This window comes from Rhodamnia argentea, chromosome 8 (genome assembly GCF_020921035.1).
Source record: "Rhodamnia argentea isolate NSW1041297 chromosome 8, ASM2092103v1, whole genome shotgun sequence".
Classification (NCBI taxonomy): domain Eukaryota; kingdom Viridiplantae; phylum Streptophyta; class Magnoliopsida; order Myrtales; family Myrtaceae; genus Rhodamnia; species Rhodamnia argentea.
In genome coordinates, this window is record NC_063157.1 from 27,381,055 (window position 1) to 27,405,489 (window position 24,435).

Sequence of the window (24,435 nt, forward strand, 5' to 3'; positions counted from 1 at the left end):
CAATCACAACCGTCGGATCGTACAAAACGAGTAATGACGTACCTGATCCACATCAGTTCGGTCCAGTTAAATTTTAAATTTAAGTTGCCAGATTCAGATCGGCCCCCGTTGCTCGGATCAAGTGGACCGCCCCCATCTTAAACTGTCTGCGATCGCTACGTGTCGCGTCCTCATTGAACCTCGTCCCCTTCGGCCCCCCACCTATATATAATCTCGTCGCTGGAAGTCGCCTGGCTTTCAAATAACACTCTCTCCCTGCTGCTTCGCTTCCGCTTCCTCAGATCTGCGTTCTCTGCTCCTCATTTTTTAATTCTCCGAGGTCTGCGTGGTCACATTTCGGTCTCCCACTGCGAAGATCCCACCGCTTCGCTCGTCGTCGAGCTCGCCAATCCTTCAGTTTTGCCGTCGCCTCCCATGGCGAAGCTCTGTCTGGGCACCCTCCTCGCCCTCGTCCTCCTCCCCCTCGCGCTCTCAGCAGATCCGCCTCAGATCCCGCCGACCCTTTCCCCCCAGCTCCCCCCCGACGCCCCTTCTCCGGCTTCCCCTCCTCCGGACGCCGGAGCTCCCGAGAACCACCCGGCGATCTCCCCGGCCGGCTCCGTTTCGTCCCCGCCGTCACCTCCCCCGTCGGGCTCGCCTCCCGCTCCCTCTCCCTCTCCGGCCCCCGCGCCGCCGTCGCCGGCTCCGTCCCCGAGCAGCAACTCCACCGGCACGAGCCGCGCGGGGGTGGCCGTAGCGGACGAGGACGTGGGAGGCGGCGGATCGTCGGGCGGGGGGCTGAGCAGCACGAAGAAGGCGGGGATCGTGGCGGCGGCGGTGGTGTTCGCGGGGCTGGTGCTGCTGGGAGGGATGGTGTACAAGAGGAGGAAGGACAACATAAGGCGGTCGCAGTACAGCTGCGCGGCTCGGAGGGAGATCCTCTAGAGAAGTCTGCGGGGGCATATTAGGTATAATTTGATTGATTGTGATTTCTGATTTGTTCGATCGCCATATGATTATCGTTTGGGATTGGGATTGGGATTGGGATTGGGATTGATATTTGATTGATTCGTGACCGTGGATCGAGTTGCAATAAGAATACTGTTTAGAGGATTACCCTTGAGCTACTGTGCTGCCCGCCATTGGAGTGGAGAGCATCATAATGCGCATGCCGAACCCTGACAAATTTATAGCGATCTCGATTCAAACTCCTCTCCGAAAGAAATGGCAAATTGTTTGTACGACATGCGACGCGGGGTCAACGCACTTCCCGGCCATCGTCAACGGCATTTGCAGCGATTTCTTGATGATGGTGATCTTAGTCATGCATTGTATTCTTTTTTTTTAATGATGTTTTTACGCTAAAAATGTATATCTCGCTGTTGATTTTGATGATGATTTTGATAAGCTTAATAAGCTTTAGGAAAATCAAAGACCAAATGGCCCTAAAAAAAAAAAAAGGCGCATGCCGCCATTTGGTTGCCGTATCTGCATTTCGGTCCAAGCATTTGGTGGACCGAAAGACCAAGGATTTTATTGTTTCGCAAAAAAAAAAAAAAAATGAACGATTTGAGAGACATTTTATTTTTAGAAATGATCGCTCGTAACCGTTGAAATAATTGATCGATTGAAATTATTTTCATTATTAATAATAATTAAATATTCTTGTGAATAATGAAATGTTATATTTCTATAAAATATTTTTTAAATTATTTATTTTGATATAAACGAAGAGAAGTTCAAGGATTATATGACGCCCAAAAAAAAAAAAAAAAAACAGCGAAGACAATGATTTTCAAAGACCCTGCTGCCAGCCATCGTCCTCTAGTACGCCTACTAACGGAGTTATGCTACTTGGAAAAAGAAAAACTCGGTCTTTGACGTTTCTATATATCTCTGGTTCTTCAGACAAAACCATTCCGTTCCAACAATCACCCAAAAAAAAAAAAAAAAAAAAATGGCCCTATCGCGGCCTGGAGGAGGAGAACCAATCCACCCAAACAAATCTGCAGACAATTGCGATTAGTCCTCTCATGGGAAGCTGCAGAAGCTTTGCTGCCAGCAACAGAGACGAACGCATTCTTGATTCTGCATTTGCATGTGTGAATCGTGCACGGCGTGCATCGTTCGGGAAACGAAATGATTCCGTGTCGCGCATGCGACAAAGGTTGCGGGGAGAATCTGACTCGGAGTCGGCGTAATCTTTTGCTGCATCGGTTGTTACTTGTCGCTTCAACTCCATTGATGTGTCCCCGGACTGTTTAATTCGGTATGATGGCTGTAAAGAGGGCCTAACAGCGGCGGAATCATGGTCCTGGGGTATCGACCAGGCCGAGCAATCGGTTGCGGAACGTGCGACTGCACCGACGGAGCGTCCCGTCTTCTTCTCCACCTCAGGAACTCCACGACGATGGAGCTCACGCTCATCGCGATCCCAAAACCGGCAAACGTCGCAAAGAGGACCGCTAAGACTGCTTGCAGCCGAATCTGCAAGACGCAAGATATGAGAAGCATATTGATGATAAACTCAGATTATATGACATGCGGAGTCAAGAGTAACGAGGAAAAGCTGTTCCTTCATGTCCACTTCAAAGCTCAAATGACAAAAGCAAAAGTCAAAGATAGGCATAAGCAAAACCCCAGATTAAGTAGGATCCTCTTACCAAGGAGTAAAAAACGTGAGCAAAGAGAACCACCAGGGCGAACTGTACCGATGCATAAATCCAAACATATCTGCTTCTCACTAAATGCAGAGATCAAAGAGATTTCGGTCAGGAAATCCTTGACTACGATCTGAACACGGTCATGAAATCAAACACAGATTCGAGGAAATCTTTCGGCAAGAGAATCGACTGTCGACACATGCCTGTCACGTATCTTTGCCGACTTACCCATAGTCGACGAAGTCATGGATGCCAGAAGACCCAAGACACAGGAAAATGGCAGCGATATCGCAATTGCACCGGTACCCATTTTTCCAACCTACATGAACGGGGGGAAAAGCCGACACTAATATGAGATTCCCGCAAGTAGGTGATGGTTTCATGTAAGCTAATAATCTTACCAATAGCTGCTCAAGGAAACAAAAGTAGGCAAGCATGCTGACGATGATGAGCACGGGAACTTCCTGCCACATCCTGATAAGATAGAACTCAATGAATCGTAATGTCGACTATTCCACGGACCAAGGTTACATCTCTAAGGAAAAAGTCACACGAAGTACTAACTGGTATCCATTGAGATCCAACGGCTGAACTCCACTTGCTCCGGTATTCCAAGTTCGGGAACTTTGAATACGTAGCAGGGTGACCGGCAGATTCTGAACTTCTTTTTTGCACACATCGCAGGTTTTGTTACCTTTGATGCTAAACCATTTGATGGCGCATTCTTTGTGAGCGAGAGCCATTTCACCTTTGCAGCTGCATTCCATCTTAAGGGTCTCACCTCCTTCACATAACTCGACCAGACAAATTCTACAGACGGCCTCTTCCTCCGGTATGTCTTCGCCATCAGCATCATTTTCTGAGTTAAGAGTCTCGGGTTAAAAAATTGATAAGCACCATCAGAAGTTCCGTATTAACAGCCAAAGTAGTAACTTTTACTTTCTATGCGGAAAAAGAAGAAACATCTTTGTTGTTTCATAGGAAGAGAACATATCTGCAAAAGTGAAAATCTAAAAGATGAAGTGACTAGAAACTAAAAAGCTCCTTTTCTGAAGCCGATCGACTCCAGAGCACTGTAAATTTGGTAGTAATACATGATACAAGTTCAAAAATTTAGTCAATATCATAAAGAAAACACAAGATCGATCTAATAGTAAACTCAAGCAGTTTACTGCCCATGGAGTTCTGGAAATGAATATATTGAGAAGAAGAATACCAGGATTGCTTGACATATTGGATGCAGCATGTCCTTCTATTACACGAGGAGTGGAAGGTATTACGCGGAAGAAAGAATCCATCCTTCCAATGCTTCTTTCTTTGTTGAGAGGGACTGAGAGAGATCGAGATATCTGTTTCTGCGATCCTTTTCTCTGCAATAGGATATTCCAACATCAGCATGCAGTTAAAAATGAACTTTCTTCGAATCGGTATGATTTAAGATCAATATACTTGGCGAAGGCTGAAAAACATAAGATGTACCACATCTTTAAGTTTAACTTCCTGTTGATGAAAGAGTTTAGGAACCTCTGGCCCGGCAAGTGTCGTCGTACAAAATTGATGATTGTAAGTTCATTGATCAGTCCAAGGAATACCATTTTCAAGAGTTGCAACAACGCACTACTAGATCAGTAAATGGTCGGTAGCTTGTATGAGGCTTACATTTGGATGTGGAGCACCACAGGCCATTTGATCTTGCGTAGATTCTTGATTTGAATTAGTGACTGGAGTAACTGGCAGGGACGAAGTTCTCCTCATTCGTGGAGTGAATATCTTCGTAAGGGACAACGACCTCGAGATCGAAGCCTTTTCTTGCGAAACTTTTGGCGACCCTCCTTCTACCGTGTTGGCTGCTTTCTCAACATCACCGGAGGGACTCCGATACAAGAAGCTTAATCTTGGTAAAAGACTCTTGAAAGGCGATCTGCTTCTGGACGAAGAAGAACCCGGTGATTCATTAACTCTTGCTTTGCTAGGACCAGAATTCGGTGTCAAGAGGAAATTCACTCTCTTGGGCGTGGGGCTCGGCGTTATCGGCATTGCTATCCCAAGGGCATCTCGAGAAGATACCTCCTTTCGCGGGGGTATGTCGAGGAAGAGGTTTGGTCGCCTCCAGTGACGAACTTGTGGGGCTTGTTCAGTTACTCTCACGGCATTATCGACCTAAAAGAATGAAGGCGACATTATACACAAGCAACGAACAAAGCGATGGGCAACAACATCATCTGTTCAAACTGTGCTAGGCGGCATATCTTTGACTGCTCGAGATATTTAGCACATCAATCTAAGAAAAAGCAGCTTTAGTCTACCCAGACACAATAATCTAATTGATATCTTCTGGCCCACATATCGTAAAACACAATCCAAAAATCTTTGGTATCATAATAAGCAGCAACTTCTGGGGTCGAGGCTAATAACTATTTCAACCGAGCAAGAACCATTCACTGACAAAACCTTGATCTTAAAATTAAGCAGAACAAGCAAGCAAGTTGACGATTATGATCTCTAACGCCAGCCAAAGCCTGATCCACTAGATTACCACAAATGGGTCAGTGGATTCACATGTAAAAGCAGGCCTATCTAAACTCAGTGATGATAATAGTTGATTCTGCGGGGAGCTTCGTACGTTCGTTTGAAAAGGAAGAAGAAGAAGATGGGCTTATTACCGTCGGCGGCAGAACAACAGTCGCTTCACGCGAAACAGAATCGGCCTCTGCTTTCTCTGCGGCCTTGTCAGGAGCTTCCATCGTTATGCGTCCCAAGCTCCCCTCAGCGTAGCTCCGATCAAACAAGAAGAGAGAGAGAGAGAGGAAAAGGGTAAAGCAGGAAAAGGAGGGAGGAGTAATGGAAAGACGGGGGAAGGAGGAGGAGGAGGAGGAGGAGCAGAGGATGTAAATGCGATGCCTTGTAAGTGAAGGGTCGCAATTTATGGCAAAAGGTGGTGGAGTGGAGTGGAGAGACTGGCCTACCCAGAGAGAGAGAGAGAGAGAGATGTGCCACCGCAGCCTCAGTCTCAGTGCGCGTGGACTTCGTAGCAATTTTAGAAATGAGTACGTTTCGGAGCTACGACCATACCAATACATCCTCCAAATCGAAAGAGAGAATAAAACCGTTTTCGTGTCGAGAACGAACCACAATTTGATGGTTAGCGAGAGATCGGAAATAGATAGAACGGTTTGGTGCAAGTAATTTCTTTACATCGGCGCTCCAAATTGGTTCGATTTATCCCATCATCTTGTTTGATCTATTGATAAAAAACGTGAAAGAAAGTCCGAGCATCTTCCATGCAAAGTAATATTAACTCGGAGGATTGGTTCTCACCACATTTCGAAATTATAGTTCAGCTTCGGAAAAAGGGGTTATGATTGGAGGATCCATTCACCTTAGTATTATTAGTCCACATTGACAAAAAGTTGGAGGGGTCGAGATCTTCCGTAAATCTTTTTAAGTCTTCCCACTATGTTATAATTTGTTTGTCACAATATACCACTAATTTTTTTTTTTTTTTTTAGGGACGATAGGTCGATTTTAAAATTCAAAGAATTGGCAAGATCAGCCCACAGACTTCGTTCTTTGCTTATTAGCAAGGTGGCTGCTTCCTAAAGAGCAGGCGGCGGCCTTCAATGGAGGGAGTTCCCGTCACATTGTTACCAATTGCAGTCAAGTCTTGACATCGTCCCAACTATTTTGCAAAGAATCGAGGATCTCCTCATCATTTTGTAACGAGTCGTGTAATCGTATAGCACGATATCGAATCAATAGAAAGGCAAGAACACTCGACGTTACTCCTAGCACAATTTAAGTTTCGTTAACGACGAACTTCACATGAAATACCCAAAGCCTATCGCGAAAAAAGTAATTACATCGTCTAATGACGCGCCTTCACAATTTCTTTTGACCGGACTGAACAGCCATACTTGCTCTAATAGCAAACATCAGTGTCGATAATTATATGCGAGAGAGAGAGAGAGAGAGAGAGAGAGAGATTGCTATATTAGTCTTAAGTTTAAGGTAATCCCTGAGTAGGATTAGTGTCACAATGGAGAGGAGAATGTTGTGCTCCTCCTGTAGTGGTAGGCGGGGAAGTCAATGATTGAACGGAATAAAGATGACCAACTTTTAATCATGTCTCCACAAAAAGATAATCCCGCCTCGTCAAGTGGGGCGTAGAATTCCCAGCCACTTGATGAACCGTGTCGACATGATGTTAAATGGTCACCATGTATGCGCCTAGAACCATTTAACACTCGGGCAAATGGTACCACACCACATGGCCCAATTCGAAACCTGACTTCAAAAGTGAGAAAATTAACAAGAAAATATTCAACCTATTACAATTATATCAATTTAATCTTGATTTTATTTTATTTTTTATCAATTGAACTCTAAATCTTTTACAATTGCATCAATTCAGTTCGTTTGACCATTGATGCTAACGTGAAAGTTTTTTAATTAATATTATTTTATTTTATTTTTCTTCTTCCTTTTTTCCTTTCCACTGTGACCAACGAGCTGTGGGATCACCAGAGCTCGCCGGCCATTGGGCGAGGGCATCCTCACTAGGGTCTCGTGGGCGAAGGTGGCCATTGCCTCATCCACTGGCTAGCGAGTTCCGACGACTCTATCCGGCCATAGTGGGAAGGAAAAAAAAATAAAAAATAAAAAAATAAGAAATATTAAATTATTCTTTAAATTATCAACATCAGCCCGATCAAATGAATTGAATTTGAAAAAATGCAAAAATTTTAATACTCAATTGATAAAAAAAAAAAATAGAACTGAATTAACATAATTATAATAGATTTAGAACCATGTGAGTAATTTTCCCTTTCAAAAGATTGACTCTGCCTGCTCCATGTCTCCCAGCGGGGTGGCCACGCACCATTATACACCGTGTAAGATATGGAGGGTAAGGTAGGCAGAAGAGAAGAGCTAAAGAACCAATATGACTTAAGAAGAGAAAAAAGGCATATCTGATGAATCTGGGAGACTTTTAACAGGTCCAGCTTTGTGATTCTGGTTTTGAATTTTTGAACAGTTCTGGGGGTGGCAAGGTAGGCACAAAGAGATTTTTATGGAGAGACAAGCCTACTCTTGACCACAAATATCACACAGGACAGAACGTTGCACCTTCCACAACAATGTGATATTTGTAGTGTTACCTAACTTGAAAGAACGTGGTGATGGATTAGTCAAAAGCCGCCAAATTAGGGGTAGCTCATCGACATAGAACAGCACCAACATTTGATACGCTAAAGACCCCGAGACCTTACAGATCCATCATCACACCCCTCTGAAGCTCCTTAAATCAAAGAACACAGTCGCTTGTGTCAACGATGCCTAGTGTTGGTAACTTCATACATCTTAGAGAAACCTGGGACTGTCAAAGGTTAAAGCAAAATTCCAGTCACCCACTACAAGTTAATCACTTGTTTAGATCCAGCTCGGTTGGACTTAAATCAATCACAACCGTAGTGATGGCGGATCCTGCACAATATATGGCTCCGATGATATTTGATGGCCATGTCAATATCTAGCCATGCACGTTGTAAAATAAACTGATTCTCGCACCAGCATTGCCAGATCAACCAAACAAAAATAAAACTTTTAAAATCTACTAGCACGTTACACAGGTCTATCAGTCACACGCATGCAAAGAGATGCACCTCAATTATCTTAAAAGAATCACAAAATTTAAGACGTAAAATCTAATCAGTTGCAAATCAAGAGAAAATTGAAGGGAAAAAGGAGGAATAACCTAAGACCAACTCTCTTTCTGAAGGGGAGGGACGATGGTGGGAAGTAAAGCCCTCTTTGTTAGAGCAATCCTATGTGATTAATGTCACGTAAACACCCGCCAATCAGAAGCACCTTGTGAAGCCTATTAAGCCATGACACATGTATATGGAGAGGGCAATTCCTTACCTCTCCAGAAGCATCACCAGTTCACAGTGTGGAGTATGAGGGAAAAGATCGACAGCCATGGCTTTTACGGGATGGAAAGGCTCTGAGTTAGGCATAGACTTTACCCTGTGCCGTGCGAGGCCGGCACTGCTCATGTTTCGCCAAGCCCGGCTATCTTTTTTCCCTTTCTCATTATTCTCAGGACTTGGTGTGCAGAGCTCAATAGCATTTGCCACTAAGGTTTCAGGATTGCAGGAGATATATCTACATACAAGCAAGGCAGATAAAAACCTCAGAATTCGGTTCAGTAAGAGAAATCAAATGAATTTGGCGATGATAAAAGTTCTTTGCATGGGACTCACACAAGCTTTCGGAGATGTGGATGAGTTCTCAGAACTTTGATGACCTGCAGTACCAAAAATACGGAAGGACGAAGCAAGCAATCCTATTAGAACATAAACAATCGAGGATGCAAAAATCTCAAAGAATCAACTTTTAGGTGTCTCCAGAATATTCTTAATTAATGGTTATATACAAGAAAGATCTACCACAACATGTGCCTACTCCAATTAACTGAGGGTGCTTAATGAAATATGTAAGGCAGAAATCCCAGCCGAAGCATATTCTTCCATTACTTCATATCGAGGTACGACTTTAGAATGTATAGGACAGCATTAGCAAACATGGAAGATCTGGTATAACAGTTCAGCAGTCAATCTTCACATCCCAGATGATTGAAATGAGGTACGACTTTATAGTTCGTAAATTACTCACAGTTGGATGGAGCCCCATACGTGGAGGATCAACAATAGCAACAACTTTCTTAAATTGCTGTGCCGGAGTACGTCCCAATCCTGATGTGGAACTCTTTTCTTCTAGGCATTCCGATACTTGTTCCTTAATTCCTGGAGAACCAGATGCCTCCTGGTTGATTTCAGGACAATTATTTGAACCATTTTCAGTTTCCAGCATCTTATCTGCGACAGCACCTTCACTTTCAGCGGAAATAGGTTCTTCGTGACTTTGTGATGCACTTGCAACCTCATCAAGATTCTGTGTTATAGCATGCAGGTACTCCTTCAAAAGAGATCCCATGACATCCTCAGCCTGAATAATAAAGAAGTAAAAGAAAGAGAGAATTCACGGTAAGTACCTGGTTGTGAACTAGGACAAATTGATTACTTAGTAAATGGTAGGACCACAACAATCACAGTTTTTAGTTAATAGCAACCACTACCCAGTGAAACGAATAGTTCACAGTAGTTCTGTAGTGACCATGAAAAGCTTCATGTGCCATTGCTCCTGTCAGGGACCTCTAGAACAACATAGAAACTATAAAAGACCAAGAAATGGAAGGAACAAGTTACATGCCTAACCTTTGCACAGACAAATTTACAGTTTCTTATGCCATTAATCTCTGCATTTCTTTGAGCATCCGAAACGGCAGAAGCATTCATTTCAATGCCTATCACCTGTATGATATGAAGGGAACACAAGGCTCAATCGCTGGAGTGAAATGTCAACTTCACCATATGTTACTCAAAATTGCTAAACATGGTCAAGAAATACTCAACTAGTTAAGCCTTTAAAAGTTATTCTCCAATGACATTAAAAAGGGAAAACCATACGGCATAAAAACAAGGATGTTTCGTCTTATTCCCCCCATATTCATTACTAAGAGCAACATTAAGAAAAGGATTGGATATTTACCATACCAACACGATGTGCCAAAGTGAGACCAATTGTCCCAGTACCACAGCATACATCAAAGAGCAGAGTATCCTGATCTAGACCAGCCCAATCACCAGCAAGTGAATAAAGCTTCTCTGCGGCAAGGGTGTTAACCTGCAGAACAGCACACATCAAGGAAAAATGGGATAACTGGAAAAACACCTTATTCAGCAGTTTCAGATAGGAAGGTAGATCTGAGTTCTTACCTGGAAGAAAGCTGTTGGTGATATACAAAACTGGAGATTGCTTATGTAATCATGAATCCTTGCTTCTTTACCATCCTTTGTCAACTCTGCTGAAACACCATTATTTGGCTGAGGAATGGGTAGCAAGCGAAGTGGAGCATTGGCTGGTGCTGCATTCGATATTCCTTGGTGATCCTGCATATAACATCCTTCACATACTAAGAGAGAATTTGTGCCGTTGCTAAAACTATCCAAGAATTTTACCAATTATTATCTACCATGCTGTATTCTGCACTCTTTTGCAGAAAATATTGAACATGCCTAGAAATTCTGGCATCTGACAAATGAAATTCAACTAACGAGAAAGCAGAGGAAGAAGCTAAACTAAATTTTGAATGGTTCCTGAGACCAAATGACTAGATGACATCTGATCTCATCTAGTTTCAAGAGAAAACCATGAACTAATGAATCTGACCTGAACAACCACAGCTGTTAGTGGCATCGAGGGTATACTTTCTGCAGCTCCAGCCACAAATGCTTGAACCAGCCTCTCAAATTCACTGCTGACAATGGCATTATCAAGGCCCACTGAACAAACCTACATATTCATGCGAAGAGGGGACAAAGGAAGCATGAGCTAAAACACTGGCATATAAAATGATGGGCACTGTATCCAGTCCAGACTATTGTCACAGCAAATGAGGATAACAAATGTTGGGACTGCGAGAGAAGTCGAATCATGCCTTTTTCCATGGACACTAATAAACAATGACAACCAAAATTTTCAGTTCAGCTACATTAATTGCCAAACCTGAAGAATAAGCATGACTTCTGCTATGCTACTCTCCCTATTTTCAGAATCACCGCTTTTCCTGTTTGTCCTTCCTTCTCGAACCTGAAAGGAGGGATCACAGCAGATATAATTAAGCTAATGCCACGTGAGATCAAACAGTCCACAACAATTTCTTCAGAGAAGCAACACAACTGCAACAATGGTAAAGTCAACTCAATTCATCTAAATGCCTGTGATTGTGAATATCAAATGATTAAACACATGATTTTCTTCATCAAGCACGAACAACAGTCTTCTAATACTCAATATACCAAAATCAGTAGACCATACCGTCAATTGACGCCAGAACCCAGTATTGTTGAATCTATTCCAAATTGGTAAGCCTGAGCATTGCAGAAACTCCTGAAAGATCGAAGCATACTTGCATGCAATTCTAGACACATTTGGGCAGTCAATTGGCTCTTCAACTGCAGTCACCCCTTCCCTGGAATGATTTCCATTTTCAGAATGTGTATCAGTTGCAATAAATGCCTACAATCGTGAAACCAAGCAAAATTACCTGTAGTTTCCAAGCATGAAACCTACAGTCGGTTTCCCTTGAAGGGAATATCCAACCGAAAACTCACACTTATTGCGGTATCCATCAGTAAGGGGGGATTCCATTATACCTTCTAGTTCACATGGAAGACCACCTGCAAAAGAAGAAGAGCTCCGTAATCATATTCACTCTTCCCTCCTCTTCCTCTGTAGCAAGACAAGAGCGAACAATAGAGTAGACAGGTTCAGTCTATAAATTTTACTCGGCAGTTTAAATGTACAATTCCCCAAGCATCAAAGTTAGCTTCTATGTTGATGATGTAGTGCAATCATTTAGTAAAGCAAGACAAGCACCTCTTTCTTTCGACTTGAGAATCCAATCTGGAAGTGAAATGCCACTAGGACAAGCTTTGCGTGCATTTCTGGTCTGACAAAGATAGATATAAATTTTATTTCACATGCAGAAAATGAGTACTTTGGGCAACACAAAATGCATACAATAACAAGGGAAAGAAAGCATAGGCATAGACATGAAACGAACCAGTTTTTTCAGCATTTGCATTAGAGCGTTTACTTTGTGTACCAACTGATCAACATAAGACATATGGGCAAGGGGAGTCACAACGTCACGAGCACTTCTTGCCCTCGCAGATGAACCACCAAGTGCTGGAGTATTGGTGTTAGAGCAGTCATTCCTTGATCCATCTGAGACAGCATTCTCCTCCACTTCATCATTAAGAGATTCTCTTTGGGGCACCGCAACTCCTTGTTTTGCTTTGTTCTCAAATGATCGTGGCATAACATCTGCGATTTTTATATTCTTGCTGCCAATAGATTTTCCTTCAAGGCCCTGGTACAACTTGCTTCAGGGTTACTAATCTATTCACAGAAAAAGACAATCAAATTTGAACAAAGACACCAATTCCTTCTGCAAGAAAGCTGGAGATACCTCAATTGCACTTTTCAATTGCTCGGCATCTTCAAAAGTAACAAAACCAACAACCATGCCTTTCTTTTTCTTGGCAGATTTATGAATGATTCCCTAACAAAAGAATCAGTTCCATCATGCACAGTCCGACCACAATAGATGTACCTATGTTTTCAGAAAGAAAAGAAATACTGAAAATAGCAATACCGATTAGAAAGCCCATAAGTGAAACAAGCAGATGCAGAGGAATAAGGAAGTAAAAGAAGACTGACATAAGCAGAGTCAAAACCAACAATAGAATGCCTGTACCCTCCAGATGCACGGCTAAAACAATCTAAATTCCCAGAATCAGACAAAAGAAGTCTGAAAATTTAAAACAGGAAAAGCCACCAGAAGAACCAGAATGATGCTTTTTGCAGGAAAATACATTTTTAGCGCCGTATCCGGGCTAGGTTCATCCTCTTGGAAAGTGAGGAATACTAAATTCGTTCTTCCTTATGATGCAGCCCATTCGCAGTTCTCAATGAACCAGTTCTAATGGGCCCCAATTAATCCAACGCACACCATTATCTAAGAGAGACTACTATCAGAAAAAGCAGATTCTCATTTTCACCAAGTAAATTCTGCAAGACATTCTTCCTTTCTGTCGCCGCAGTAGTTGAACTATACCAGCGCTGCAGCGCATACACTCCAGAACCAGAGGGTGTTACAATCAGTTTAGAAGTAACCATACTAACAAAAAAGCACTTTGAAACTGTATGAGAAACCAAAGACCAAATCCCACTGCGAGCAAAATAAAAGAACCAAACCGACTAATTTTCTCTCACCTGCTCATCGAGAAACTTCCTCAAGTGATCGGAACTCCACTTCCTGGGCAAATGCACTATGCACTTACTCAACTTACCATCACCACCGTCGTCATCGACCATCATCTCCGTCATCAGCACATCCTCCTTCGCGCTCTCCGAAGCGTCGCCACGCTTGCCCCCGTCCGCTGCTCTCAACGCCTTCTTCGCCCTCTCCGAAGTGGGGTCCCACGTCTTGTCGGGCCGCAGCCTCAGCTCCTCCTCGCCGTGCGCGTACCTGCACGCGGCGCCATGGCTGCAGGACCCGGAGTCGCGCCTGAAGTAGGAGCAGAGGCTGGTTTTCCACAGAAGGTGAGGCGATGGGTGATCGGAGCCATCGCCTTCGGACTCTCTCTTGCGTTTTTGGCCCGAAACTGCATCGTCGTCATCGGCCGCTCCGGCTGCAGCGGCGGAATGAGGATCCGACGGTGATCGGAGGTCGGGTTGAGGGGTGGAATCGTGGCCGTTGAGTGTTAGCGGGGGGTTTTCGCCGTCGGTGGGGTTCAGGGGTTTGGGCGTCGCCATTTCGTCGATGGGAGATGCCGCCATGGGAGCGTTGGAGTTTTGCCTTCGCTCCGAGAGGCTGCGAAGGCTCTGGTATCGGGCCGCAGCTCGATGGATGCGAACCTACGTATCCCAGGACCGAGACCATTAGTCATATGGACCTGGACGCACCCGACCCGACCCGACCATTATTTTTATGTGATGTTTTGATTAAAAAAAAAACAATCAAATGAAATTGGAGAACTGGAATGCAAAATGCAAGAATGAGAATAAATCGATTTTGCAGTGAAATGGTTTTACATCACATTATAAAAATTTGATTTTTCACACAAAGCAAAACATGGGCCGATTTCCAATAATCAAGAACTTGACCAAAAGCGAGCGTTCTAGAAATGATTGATTCAATTTGTATCGAATCTCGATTCTAGGTCGAGAATCCACCCGTCGCATTGTAGCAACCATCACAAATTTGTTTAGCAACTGACTAGCTAAATCACAGAAAGTATAATGTGGATCGCTTTAGGTAACAAATTTAAATTGTTTTAGGATGGGAAAGATTTGGTTGAAATTTAGAATTTATGAGAGATTTAAAGGATCGTGGATTTCTATGTTGATCCCTTGAAATTGCCATTTTCTATTCTGTTGTCGTCTCGTTGCGTGTGTCGAAGAAGCTGACATTCCAAAGACCAAACTTGTCATGAGAAATCTAAACCATGCAGAAGCAGATTCAAGATGGCTTTCAAGTCCAAATCGATTTCCATTACAAACCCGATCTTCCATCAAACAAATTGTCCATAACGAATCCCTTTTGGCGTTAAATCCGCGAGCAGTTATTCGACACGAGCAACCAAGAGCCGAGCTGGAGTGCAAGCAGTGGCGAAGCCGTCTCCAGGCGAGATCTTGCCGAATGTACAATTGAGGTGGACAGGGAATATAAAACAGTACAATGTGAAGATAATTTACGTTGCTTTAGTCGTGGACTCTTCAGAGTCGTCGCTGCCATTGTTCACCTTAATTTCCAGTAGCCGCTCTACCGGTTGCCGGCAAATTGGGCACCTGGTCGTCCGGAACCTGAGGACCTTAGCACAGCCGCTGCACATACACTGCACCAAAAGGAAAAAAGGAGAACAACCATAATTGGCAAGCAGGCAAATGGTCTTCAGTCTAGCTTTTCAGAATCTATAAAGAGACCAAATTTAGAGGACAACTAGACGTATGCAAACTGGAAGAAACAAATTCGACAGCCTCATCGTGATCATCAAGGTTCACAAGATGTTATTATGTTTCATCCGGCTCATCAAAAACTGAATCTCATCAAAGGCGTCTACGCCATATTCTTATATTTCATTTTTGTTCTTCTCATGGATCAATCAATTCTGGAATATACGAGTATCTAACCAGTTTCTTGGAAGCTCTGCGAGTCTCTCTGGTATCAAGCACTAAAGGCTAAACCAGTTTGCTAAGAAGATTTTAATTTGTTTAAAGATTCATTCCACTCATAAAAAACTGAATCTTGTCAAAGGCATCTACGCCAGGTTCTTATATTCCACTTTCGTTCTTCTCATGGATCAATCAATTCCGGAATATCCGAATATCTAACCAGTTTCTGGGAAGCTCTGCGAGTCTCTCTGGTATCAGGCACCAAAGACTAAACCAGTTTGCTAAGAAGATTTTCATTTGTTTAAAGAGACCAAGCTAAGTATTGCAATCAGACTCTAGTCTCCAACGACAGTATAAGTCCTAAGTATGCTCTTTTAATCCACACAGAACAAGTACTAGCTAGATCTTACCATGTGTCTGCAAGGGAGGACCGTCGTATCCCGTGGTTCTGACAAACAAATGACACATTCCTTCCCAGAGTCATTACCATCGAAATCCCCCTCGACCGCGTTTCCAATACCATAAATCTCCTGCAGCTCATACCTCATCCCATTAACCCAGAGAATCTGTTTCACCACACGCGCCTTGTATTCTTCTTTCCCTTTCTCAATCAGTGCTTGGGTTATCTGAGAATTTCTAGCTGAACTACTATCCGTCTCTGCAGCACTCAACGGGCACGCTTCAGCCTTCACCGCAAGAGGATAAATCTCGACATCACCATTTTTTCCTGCATCCATTTCCTCAAGCATCGAGGAGTCAACACCAGTCCTGGAAGGTTGCCGAAACTTCTGGCCTAGACCTTGCTCAAAATCTACTGTGACAGGTTTGCGTAGGCTCTCCCTTGTCGCGATTAAGTTACAGCCTTCAGTTTCCTTGGCGAAAAAGATGAGAGTGATGCTGTTGCAGATAAGAAAGATACATAAGATACAAAAGACAAACTCCATAAAAGCACAATACTTTACGCTGGTCTACTTTCTCAATGGCTTAATATACGCATTTCCATCCAAGCCGAGCAGATAACAATGGCGGTTGTCAGGGACAAAGAGTTGATGGGATGACAATTAGCTGGGAATTCGTGAACACAGATAAATCCAGTATCCAACACAAGTGAAGATGATTATTCCGTGGCTACGTTCAGGCTGAAAGAGGAGATTCATGGACATCTTCAAGCAAATCATAGTAATGCAGCAACTGAATAAATTTCAAGCTACAAAAACAGTCTAATCAAGATTGACACTGCAGAAAACAAGTTAGGAACCTAAATTGCAGTCTCCTGGCTTTGCGAGAACTATGTTGGTCCAAGAAAGTTCGCTTTTGGTAGAAGCAAAGATGGGGAAACAAAAAGGCTGCTCAGGTCATTGAATCAGTTTTCAGATGCAAATACCAATGAACAAGAAGAGTTTAAGTTTGGAGTAACTTCATAGCCTATAATAACTAATACTTAACAACCAACATTCCATGTTTAACATATTCAAGTTTGACAGGTCCACCAACCCATACAGATCTATGTTCCTGCTGAGAATTCAGATTGGCCTAAACAAGCAAACTGACCTTGCTTCATCAACCAATATTCACCTCAACGACAACATCTTAGAAGACTGATTAAGCATACCTTCCAGGAGCAGTGGCATCGAAAGTGAAAGAAATAAGATACTTTCCCGGATCATCCTCATCTGGTTCAACGCGAAGCGTCTCCTTCTTGATGTTAACATCATTCCTAATTGTGACTGCCTTCTGGTGCTCGACATAGGGGGTAACAGGAGCAGGAACGGCCCCATATGGGTACTGCCCACCGGCCCAGTTCGGGTAAGGCGGTGGTCCGTAAGGACCGGGCACCGGTTGCTGCGGATAGTATCCATGGTACGGATAGTAACCCGGCGGATTCGGATTAGGGTACTGAGATGGATACGGGGTGGCGGCGGCGAACACGTACCGGTTGCCGGCACCATCAGGCGGAGGAGGCATGGGAGGCGGCTGAGGAGGAGGTGGGTGGCTCCGCCGCCTTCGGCGCCCAGAGCTGCTGCTCCCCATGTTTCCCATTTTGTTTTTTTCCAAGTCCCCCTAGAAATGAGACCCCAATAATCAGAAGAACATGAAAAACCTCAACTTTGAGGTGGGGGGAGAAGAAAGAAAATGGAAAAGACAACAAAGACGTGGCAGCCGACACATCAAACTCATTACCTCAACAGGGCTGTCGACATCAAAGGTTAAAAATTGATGGAAAAGGAAACCCGACCCAGAACAGAAACCATCCAAACACGGGAAAAGAAGGCACGAGATCGCTGACGATTTCTGCTTTCCATAAACAAAGATCGACCCTCCAATGCATACGACTCACGTACCCGGCCACTCAGGAAAAAAAAGAAGAAAAGTTGGGGAAGAAAATTCTCACCTTAGGAAGAAGGGATGGCTTCCGTTCAAGGTGCCCCCAAAATCCAGAAAGCAGAGAGGAAAAGAGAACAGAGAGAAAGGAAGGAATATGTTCAAAATCAACGAAGGGTACAAAGTGGGATTGGTTGGACAGGAATTGGCAATGGGGATAGTGGGTCGAGGAAAGTCTCTGGCTTGATGAAGTACTATCGTGGTACAGCTTCTTCTTTCTCTTGTGGGATTTTTTATATGGCAGCCACCATGGAAGACAATCCAAAGAATGCCGCCAGAACCATCAACAATGATCTTTTAACGCACGCCCAACAGGGGAGAGGACCCTCCTCAGAACCTTGCAAGAAAAAAACAGAAAAGGCACCTTTGCCTCTTCCTCCTCAATTCCTCCTAATCGGCTGGATGCTGCAACAGAACGGGAGCGATGAACCGCCTGGCCGCACTGTCCTCCATTCCCTGCCACGCCAGCTCGTCCGCACCGATCATTGCCTGCTGGGCTTCGGCCCACGGCCCTCCCACTCGCGGTTTCTTGTGGGGCTTGCTTTGTGGTACTGGGCTGCGCGTGATGGTCCGCTCCAGGAGCAACTGAGTCGGGTCAAGACGATCCAGTGCCAAATTCAAGCTCGACTCAACTCGCATCCTCGGTACTCTCGCAATCCATTCGAGCTCTTTGATTATGGACATCTTCGCTCGAGCTCAATGCGAACGGCCAATCAAGATATTCGAGCTGGACTCGACTCGACTTTGTCACAATCAAATCATTTACTAAAATCGAGCTTCAAAAGGTCGAATGTTTTCTCGTGATTTGTAAATCGAGGTCTTGTGTTATGAAATTGCGACAACATTTGTGGTTATTTTCTGAATCTTTTAAGTGTTTTGACAAAATAAGGAAATTCCAATGAGGCTAGTGAATTTGTTGGGCTGACTGCTTAGTAAGCTTGACGTCGACATTGAAAGACATCCAAGTAGCTTGATCCCTACCTTCACTCGGAATCGGATGAGTCAATCTCAAGCGCCGATTGCAGTGAACCTGAGCTATATGCCTTTCGACGAAAAAAAGAGAGAGTACAATACCGTTTGATTTGAACGACGGTGAAGTCCATTTGTCCGCTTAAAATCCTAAGTCGATGAGGCTCGCTGCACATGCGTAAATGTCGGGAAAGAAGGAAGGAGATGGTGGGAGGACTCAAGTGAGGAAGGAGGAAGTGTTGGAGAATAGGAGAACTTCTACCATTGGTGCAATCATCTTTAAGAATGAGTGTAATAGAATTCTTAAACTTATTTTGAAAATGCGATCGAATTGTGCAACTTATAACAAGCACGATGAGGATTTAAAGCTGATCAAGTTGCTATAATTAAGTCATTATGTTAACTCTGTTCAATTTGGTTAACCAAAATGTTGACTCTTTTCCATGTGGTCCTTATTTTAACAAGTAGTGTAATAATGAAGAAAATTAGGCCGTTTTCCTTTTTACTTTAATTGAAATACGATTAAAAAGTAAAAAAGTTGAAAAGTACAAATAATAAAAAAAAAAGCAAAAAGAAGCTCTCCTAGAGGAGAGAGACAGAGAATCGGGAGGGTTTCATGGACGAGGGTCGGTATCCACGGTGTGTGAAGGCATTGGAACAGAATCATTCAGCCGGCCCAGAACCGAACCAGACCGGCCCAAAATCGGTGGACTCCAAGGAAATGGGTCCGGTTCCATGTTCCGGGTGTGGACCGCTCACCCAAATCGGACCGATAATTTATATACGTACACACCTCATTGTTTTCTCGCGATAGTACATGTTCAACGTCATGCAATGAGGGCATGCGACAAGGTGCATGCAATTGCAAGGTGACGAGAACCTGTATAACTTTTTAGAGTGGCTTCTTGAAATCTTGTGTCGAATGAATAGGCATACTGAGAAGATTGACTCATGCAAATCATCTGACAAGTGACATCAAAATTAGACCTATTAAAATAGGTCATAGAAAAATTAAAATGCTAAATCCCTAATCTTGTTCATCGGTCGTTTTGTCTCATCTCTATCTCCCTCTTCTCAACTCTCTCTAATAACATGGCAATTAAAAAAAAAAATGGAAGCCTTTTTTGCTGAAAAAAAAAAGCGTAGTGGGATCAGTTCATGACGTGCTGGAAAGCAAGTCACTGATAGCAAAAAGCATGATGGGACCGGTTGTTGGTTCAAGGTTTCAGCGTGAAAACCACCTACCCTAGAACCGATCACCCCTATCAGCATCTCTCGCTTAGCCAAAGGCGAGGGAGTGTGAGTCCTCACTCACGAAGTAGGGGAGGGCGCCTCCCAACCCAACCGCTATTCTGCCTTTAAAAAAATGGTTGATATTATGAAAATTCTAAACTACTATACATGTGACAAATTCACTCCGAATTATTTTTTTAACCATAAAATATCCTTAGTTGGTATAACCGTGATAAATTTACCTAAACTATTTTTTCAATCACAAAAAAATCAAAGTGGCACATCTTTGACAAGTTTACCCAAAATTAATTTTTTTGATCACCAAAACCCCTAAACCGGTACACATATGATAAATTTAACCTCAATTAGTTCTCTTTAAATTGAATTAATATCACGAAAAATTTCAAATTTATACATCTATAACAAACAGAGAGTAAAAACCTCAAACTTGTACACCCGACAATTGCCACGTGTCATTCAACTAAGCAATTTGACGATAAAATTTAAAGGAAACTAACAAAGGGTAAATTTTTACAGGTGTACCAATTTGGGGTTATTGGTGGTCAAAAAAATAGTTTGGGGTAAATTTAACATAGACGTACCAGTTTAGGGTTTTTTGCGATATTAACCCTTACAAAAATCAGCCTTTTATTTTAATTCCTTTTCCTTTATTATTTTTAATTTTTTTTTTAAATTTATTTGTCTTTCTTATTCTACTTAATTCTTAAGTATTTTTGTGGAATATGTTCAGTAGAAGTTCTAAAAATTGTCACGAAAGTGTAGTTAAGTCATAAAACTTATGAAATTGGTGCAATCGAGTATTAAAACTTGTCAAATTAGTGCCATCGAGTCTTTACGTTAACTCTACCAAATTGGCTAATAGAAAATGCTAACGCAACTTTTTTAAATATTTTCTCTCTCCTATGCGGCGATGACGTGCTAAAATGACGTCCTTTTGGTTCGAATAAGATTTTTTTAATATAATTTTTATTTAAATGAACTTTAAAAATACGTGTAAAATTAAAATTAAAAAAAAATAAGAAGAAGAAGACACCAGCAGAATTGCCTGCGAGAGCTTCGCTACCGCTGCCGCCCCACTGCCTAATAGGGCAGGCAATAAATACTGAAGCAAAGCAATTCCAACGCCAACAGTATAAACATATAAGCTGCTATATCGTAGAAACAATAATCAAAACAAGTTAATTCAGATGAAAAGTTCTCGTGTTGAGCTAGAAAAAAATTTCCGCAGAGGCCCTAAGCTCGTCTCCATTCGCAGCTGCTTCGAAGCAGAGAAATGGGTTGCCTTGAAGCAGGAGGAGAAGGAGATAGACGAGGGACGAAGACGGTGTGGTTTGAGAAGAAAACAGCCATTATTCTCTAGAGAGAAGCATGGAGCAAGAAGCTCAAGGCTTGCGGCGACGAAAAGGGTTGGCGACGGTGTGGAAGTGGTTGGCAGAGACCCTCTTTCTGATGGGATAAATCGAAAGTGGGGCTCTCAATAAACACTCACAAAGCAAATTATACTCACGAAAGAGAAGGAGATAGAATATGGTTTTTCAATAACATGTATTCACAATCAATTCATACATTTCAAAATGGTTATAAGACACGCATTTATATAGCATATTACACGACTCTTAAACTGTTCTATAAAGACTAGTAAATAGATTTCTAGAAACACGAACAGTCACGACGTATATACATATCATTGGTACATGAACATTGATAAACTCACCTAATAAGACTCTTACAATAAAGACTCTTAAAAGCAACGCTATAATAAAGACTTGACTTGATTCGTGCATCCGCCTTGGGAGTCCAACGGACATCAACAACCTATCGACACCTTCTTCATTGAATCGACACCTCGGAAGATATCGATAGTCTCAATATTTATGAATTTGGTTTATTTTCCAACAAAACTCCCCCTGAAACCAAATTATGTTTCTCTTCTTGTAGTTTGCTTTGAAACAAGCAAGCTTTCTCTTCCATCGATCCATATCTTCACCGTAATCAATATCCGAATGGGCTCTAAGTTCTTCTTTAGCAAACATTACTTGAGAATGGATATAATCTCTTTCATGTTGATCAATCGATAGTTGTTGGGCCTTGGCTAGAGCTCCAAATGCCTCATTCGCTTATGGATGTTTGCACTAATTAGGATAAATCAGCAAAAATAACTTGCGACACTGATTTTTCACATCTTCGGGTGATGAGTCAAAGGATAGATTAAGAAACTCAAATAGATAATTGAACCATGAAGGAATCCCGATTACCTCATTGTCCCTTTCGACTTCGCTAGCTTCAGCAAACATGCTCTTGAGCAGCAAATCTTCATCCAACATCGTTGTTTTCCCCATCGCGCTTCTTTCTTGCTCACCTGAGGCTCTTTAGCCTTTTGTACTCCTTGGAATATCTCGTGAGGAATCTTCCACGTCTCCTTTGAAGTAGTGGCCTTCGAAACTTTCTCCAACAGATAATCATCTAGATTCTAATAGATGATCGACAGAGCATATTGATCTTTCATTCTTACCTTCTCTAAGGTATTCCTCTAACTTTGATTCAAGTGGCTTCGTCGTCTGGCTCACAATAGTCGGTGTTGACCATTTCCCATACACTATGGGCGCCGAGTAAGGCTCTCAATCTAGAAGCTCAATTACCAAAATTTTCTTTGGTAAGACAAGGATATTGAAGAGGACGTTGAGTATTTGTAGCCATGATCACAAACCATAAGCTCTTACGAAAATCGCAAGCTCTGATACTAAGTTGATGGGATAAATCGAAAGTGGGGCTCACAACAAACACTCACAAAGGAAACTTTACTCACGAAAGAGGAGGAGGCCGAAGATGGCTTTTCAATAATCTGTGTTCATAATCGATTCACCCATTTCAAAATGGTTACAAGACATGCCTTATATAGGCATATTACACAACTCTTAAACTACTCTAGAAAGACTCATAAATAGACTCCTAGAAACACAAATAGTCATGACGTATGTATTACATATATCATCGGTACATGAACCGACTTTTGATAAACTTACCTAATAATGACTCTTACAGTAAAGACTTTTAAAAGCAACTCTATAATAAAGACTTGACTTGATTCGTGCATCCACCGTGGGCGTCCAACGGACATCAACAACCAATCTATACCTTCTTCATTGAATCGACACCTCGGAAGAAACCGATAGTCTCAATATTTATGAGTTTGGTTTATTTTCTAACACTTTCCAGCGGTGGCGAGGCCGCTGGTTTTGCAGGCGTCTTCTTCTTCTTCGTTTTTTTTTTTTTTAATTTTAGCTTATTCTTTTTTTAATTTAAATAAAATTATATTAAAAATTAGATTTGGACCAAAATGGTGTTATTTTAACCACGTCATCGCCACGTAAGAAAGAGAAAATATTTCAAAAAGTCACATAAGCATTTTCTTTTAGCCAACTTAGACGGAGTTAACGAAAGGACTTGATTACATCAATTTAACAAGTCTTAGTACTCTATTTTTTTGTACTTTTTGCTTGTTTTAGGGCTTAACTATACTATTGTGACAAGTTTTAGAACTTTCAGTACACATATTCCTAATTTTTTCCTAATGTGGTGCCTAGCCTTCACCATATCGTAGCCACGTCTATTAGAAAATATTGAAAACATATCTTGGCAACAATATTAAAAACCGATAGAAGGTAGCCCCACCCCTCTTCCTTCCCCCCCCCACCAAAACAAAACAAAAAAACCCTAGGCGCCAGTAATGTTTTTTATTCTCTCTCTCCCTCCCCTCACCATTTTCTTAAGTTGTTGTGATCTTCTTTTTTCTTTTTTTTTGCTTTTCTCCCCGTTTGTGAGTTTTTCACTTCCGTTTCAACCACGATCCAGAAGCTTTTCTCTCTCATTTTTGGGATATTTCTATCCCGATCTAGTTTAGATTTGGGATTTTCTATGTGTATGTTTTCAAGATTTCGCTCTCTTCGGGTTTCGTTGGTAAACAAGTCTAATTTCGAAGGAAATCAGAGAAGCTTTGTAAAGGTTACGCTCGTGTCAAATTTATGCTCGTTCAACTTTTTTACTCTAGGTGATAGTGTTGGGAATGCTAAACCTAGGCGCACACCGCCGAAAGGTAAAGTCGTAGTAACAGATGGAGTTCTCGGTATGTGCTTATTACTAAAGACGGATTCGATAATCGGCCGCCGATTATGGTGTAAAGAAGTCATATATCTGCTCTTTGAGTATATAACCCATAATCTTATTCTGATGACTTCTCTTGTTATTTTGAACTTGTTCTGTTCTGAAGTTATCTAGATTGTATTTTGGTTTGCAGTTGAACTGCGATATTTCTTGATTGTATCCCGAAGAAGTGAAAGAAATGAAATGTTACTTTTAACCAAAAAAACAATTTTTGTTAGTGAAG

At 42.3% G+C, this 24,435-nt stretch overlaps 4 protein-coding genes across 6 annotated transcripts; 1 reads left to right on the top strand and 3 right to left on the bottom strand.

Annotated features, from left to right (window-relative positions):
* LOC115738199 (vegetative cell wall protein gp1-like) lies at window positions 1–1,095 on the top strand. Its single transcript, XM_030670745.2, has one exon. It carries the CDS (start codon window positions 415–417, stop codon window positions 922–924), a length of 510 nt encoding a protein of 169 aa, XP_030526605.1. The 5' UTR covers window positions 1–414; the 3' UTR covers window positions 925–1,095.
* An 871-nt stretch (window positions 1,096–1,966) lies between these two features.
* On the bottom strand, window positions 1,967–5,600 carry LOC115738197. The gene is made up of 8 exons (XM_030670742.2): window positions 5,306–5,600; window positions 4,302–4,802; window positions 3,859–4,012; window positions 3,207–3,501; window positions 3,044–3,116; window positions 2,871–2,961; window positions 2,643–2,722; window positions 1,967–2,466 (listed from the first exon to the last, which is right to left on the bottom strand). Exons 1-8 carry the CDS (start codon window positions 5,384–5,386, stop codon window positions 2,212–2,214), a joined length of 1,530 nt encoding a protein of 509 aa, XP_030526602.1. The 5' UTR covers window positions 5,387–5,600; the 3' UTR covers window positions 1,967–2,211.
* Window positions 5,601–7,808: 2,208 nt separating this feature from the next.
* Window positions 7,809–14,202, bottom strand: LOC115738196 (zinc finger CCCH domain-containing protein 24). 2 transcript variants are annotated; one of them, XM_030670740.2, is made up of 15 exons: window positions 13,545–14,202; window positions 12,739–12,831; window positions 12,331–12,639; window positions 12,144–12,216; window positions 11,812–11,944; window positions 11,583–11,736; window positions 11,271–11,354; window positions 10,935–11,057; window positions 10,481–10,654; window positions 10,254–10,388; window positions 9,920–10,015; window positions 9,318–9,650; window positions 8,906–8,949; window positions 8,565–8,807; window positions 7,809–8,126 (listed from the first exon to the last, which is right to left on the bottom strand). In XM_030670740.2, exons 1-15 carry the CDS (start codon window positions 14,109–14,111, stop codon window positions 8,099–8,101), a joined length of 2,589 nt encoding a protein of 862 aa, XP_030526600.1. In that variant the 5' UTR covers window positions 14,112–14,202; the 3' UTR covers window positions 7,809–8,098. The 2 variants fall into 2 exon arrangements, with proteins under 2 accessions (XP_030526600.1, XP_030526601.1); XM_030670741.2 differs by lacking the exon at window positions 7,809–8,126 and having other exon boundaries at window positions 8,224–8,807; window positions 13,545–14,201.
* A 605-nt stretch (window positions 14,203–14,807) lies between these two features.
* Window positions 14,808–18,250, bottom strand: LOC115738198 (probable E3 ubiquitin-protein ligase LOG2). 2 transcript variants are annotated; one of them, XM_030670743.2, is made up of 4 exons: window positions 17,839–18,250; window positions 17,059–17,507; window positions 15,857–16,343; window positions 14,808–15,169 (listed from the first exon to the last, which is right to left on the bottom strand). In XM_030670743.2, exons 2-4 carry the CDS (start codon window positions 17,484–17,486, stop codon window positions 15,026–15,028), a joined length of 1,059 nt encoding a protein of 352 aa, XP_030526603.1. In that variant the 5' UTR covers window positions 17,487–17,507; window positions 17,839–18,250; the 3' UTR covers window positions 14,808–15,025. The 2 variants fall into 2 exon arrangements, with proteins under 2 accessions (XP_030526603.1, XP_030526604.1); XM_030670744.2 differs by lacking the exon at window positions 17,839–18,250 and adding an exon at window positions 17,628–17,809.
* Window positions 18,251–24,435: the final 6,185 nt, after the last annotated feature.

Coding starts and splice junctions, on each gene's coding strand:
- LOC115738199 (XM_030670745.2), top strand. CDS start 415: ATGGCGAAGCTCTGTCTGGGCACCCTCCTCGCCCTCGTCCTCCTCCCC.
- LOC115738197 (XM_030670742.2), bottom strand. CDS start 5,386: ATGGAAGCTCCTGACAAGGCCGCAGAGAAAGCAGAGGCCGATTCTGTT. Junction 4,803..5,305: donor CTGTTGTTCTGCCGCCGACG/GTAATAAGCCCA, acceptor TCATTCTTTTAG/GTCGATAATGCCGTGAGAGT. Junction 2,723..2,870: donor CATGACTTCGTCGACTATGG/GTAAGTCGGCAA, acceptor CTCTGCATTTAG/TGAGAAGCAGATATGTTTGG.
- LOC115738196 (XM_030670740.2), bottom strand. CDS start 14,111: ATGGCGGCATCTCCCATCGACGAAATGGCGACGCCCAAACCCCTGAAC. Junction 12,832..13,544: donor GGAAGTTTCTCGATGAGCAG/GTGAGAGAAAAT, acceptor TTCTTTTGTTAG/GGAATCATTCATAAATCTGC. Junction 8,950..9,317: donor GTATGGGGCTCCATCCAACT/GTGAGTAATTTA, acceptor TTGGTACTGCAG/GTCATCAAAGTTCTGAGAAC.
- LOC115738198 (XM_030670743.2), bottom strand. CDS start 17,486: ATGGGAAACATGGGGAGCAGCAGCTCTGGGCGCCGAAGGCGGCGGAGC. Junction 16,344..17,058: donor GATGCCACTGCTCCTGGAAG/GTATGCTTAATC, acceptor TATCTGCAACAG/CATCACTCTCATCTTTTTCG. Junction 15,170..15,856: donor TCCTCCCTTGCAGACACATG/GTAAGATCTAGC, acceptor CTTTTGGTGCAG/TGTATGTGCAGCGGCTGTGC.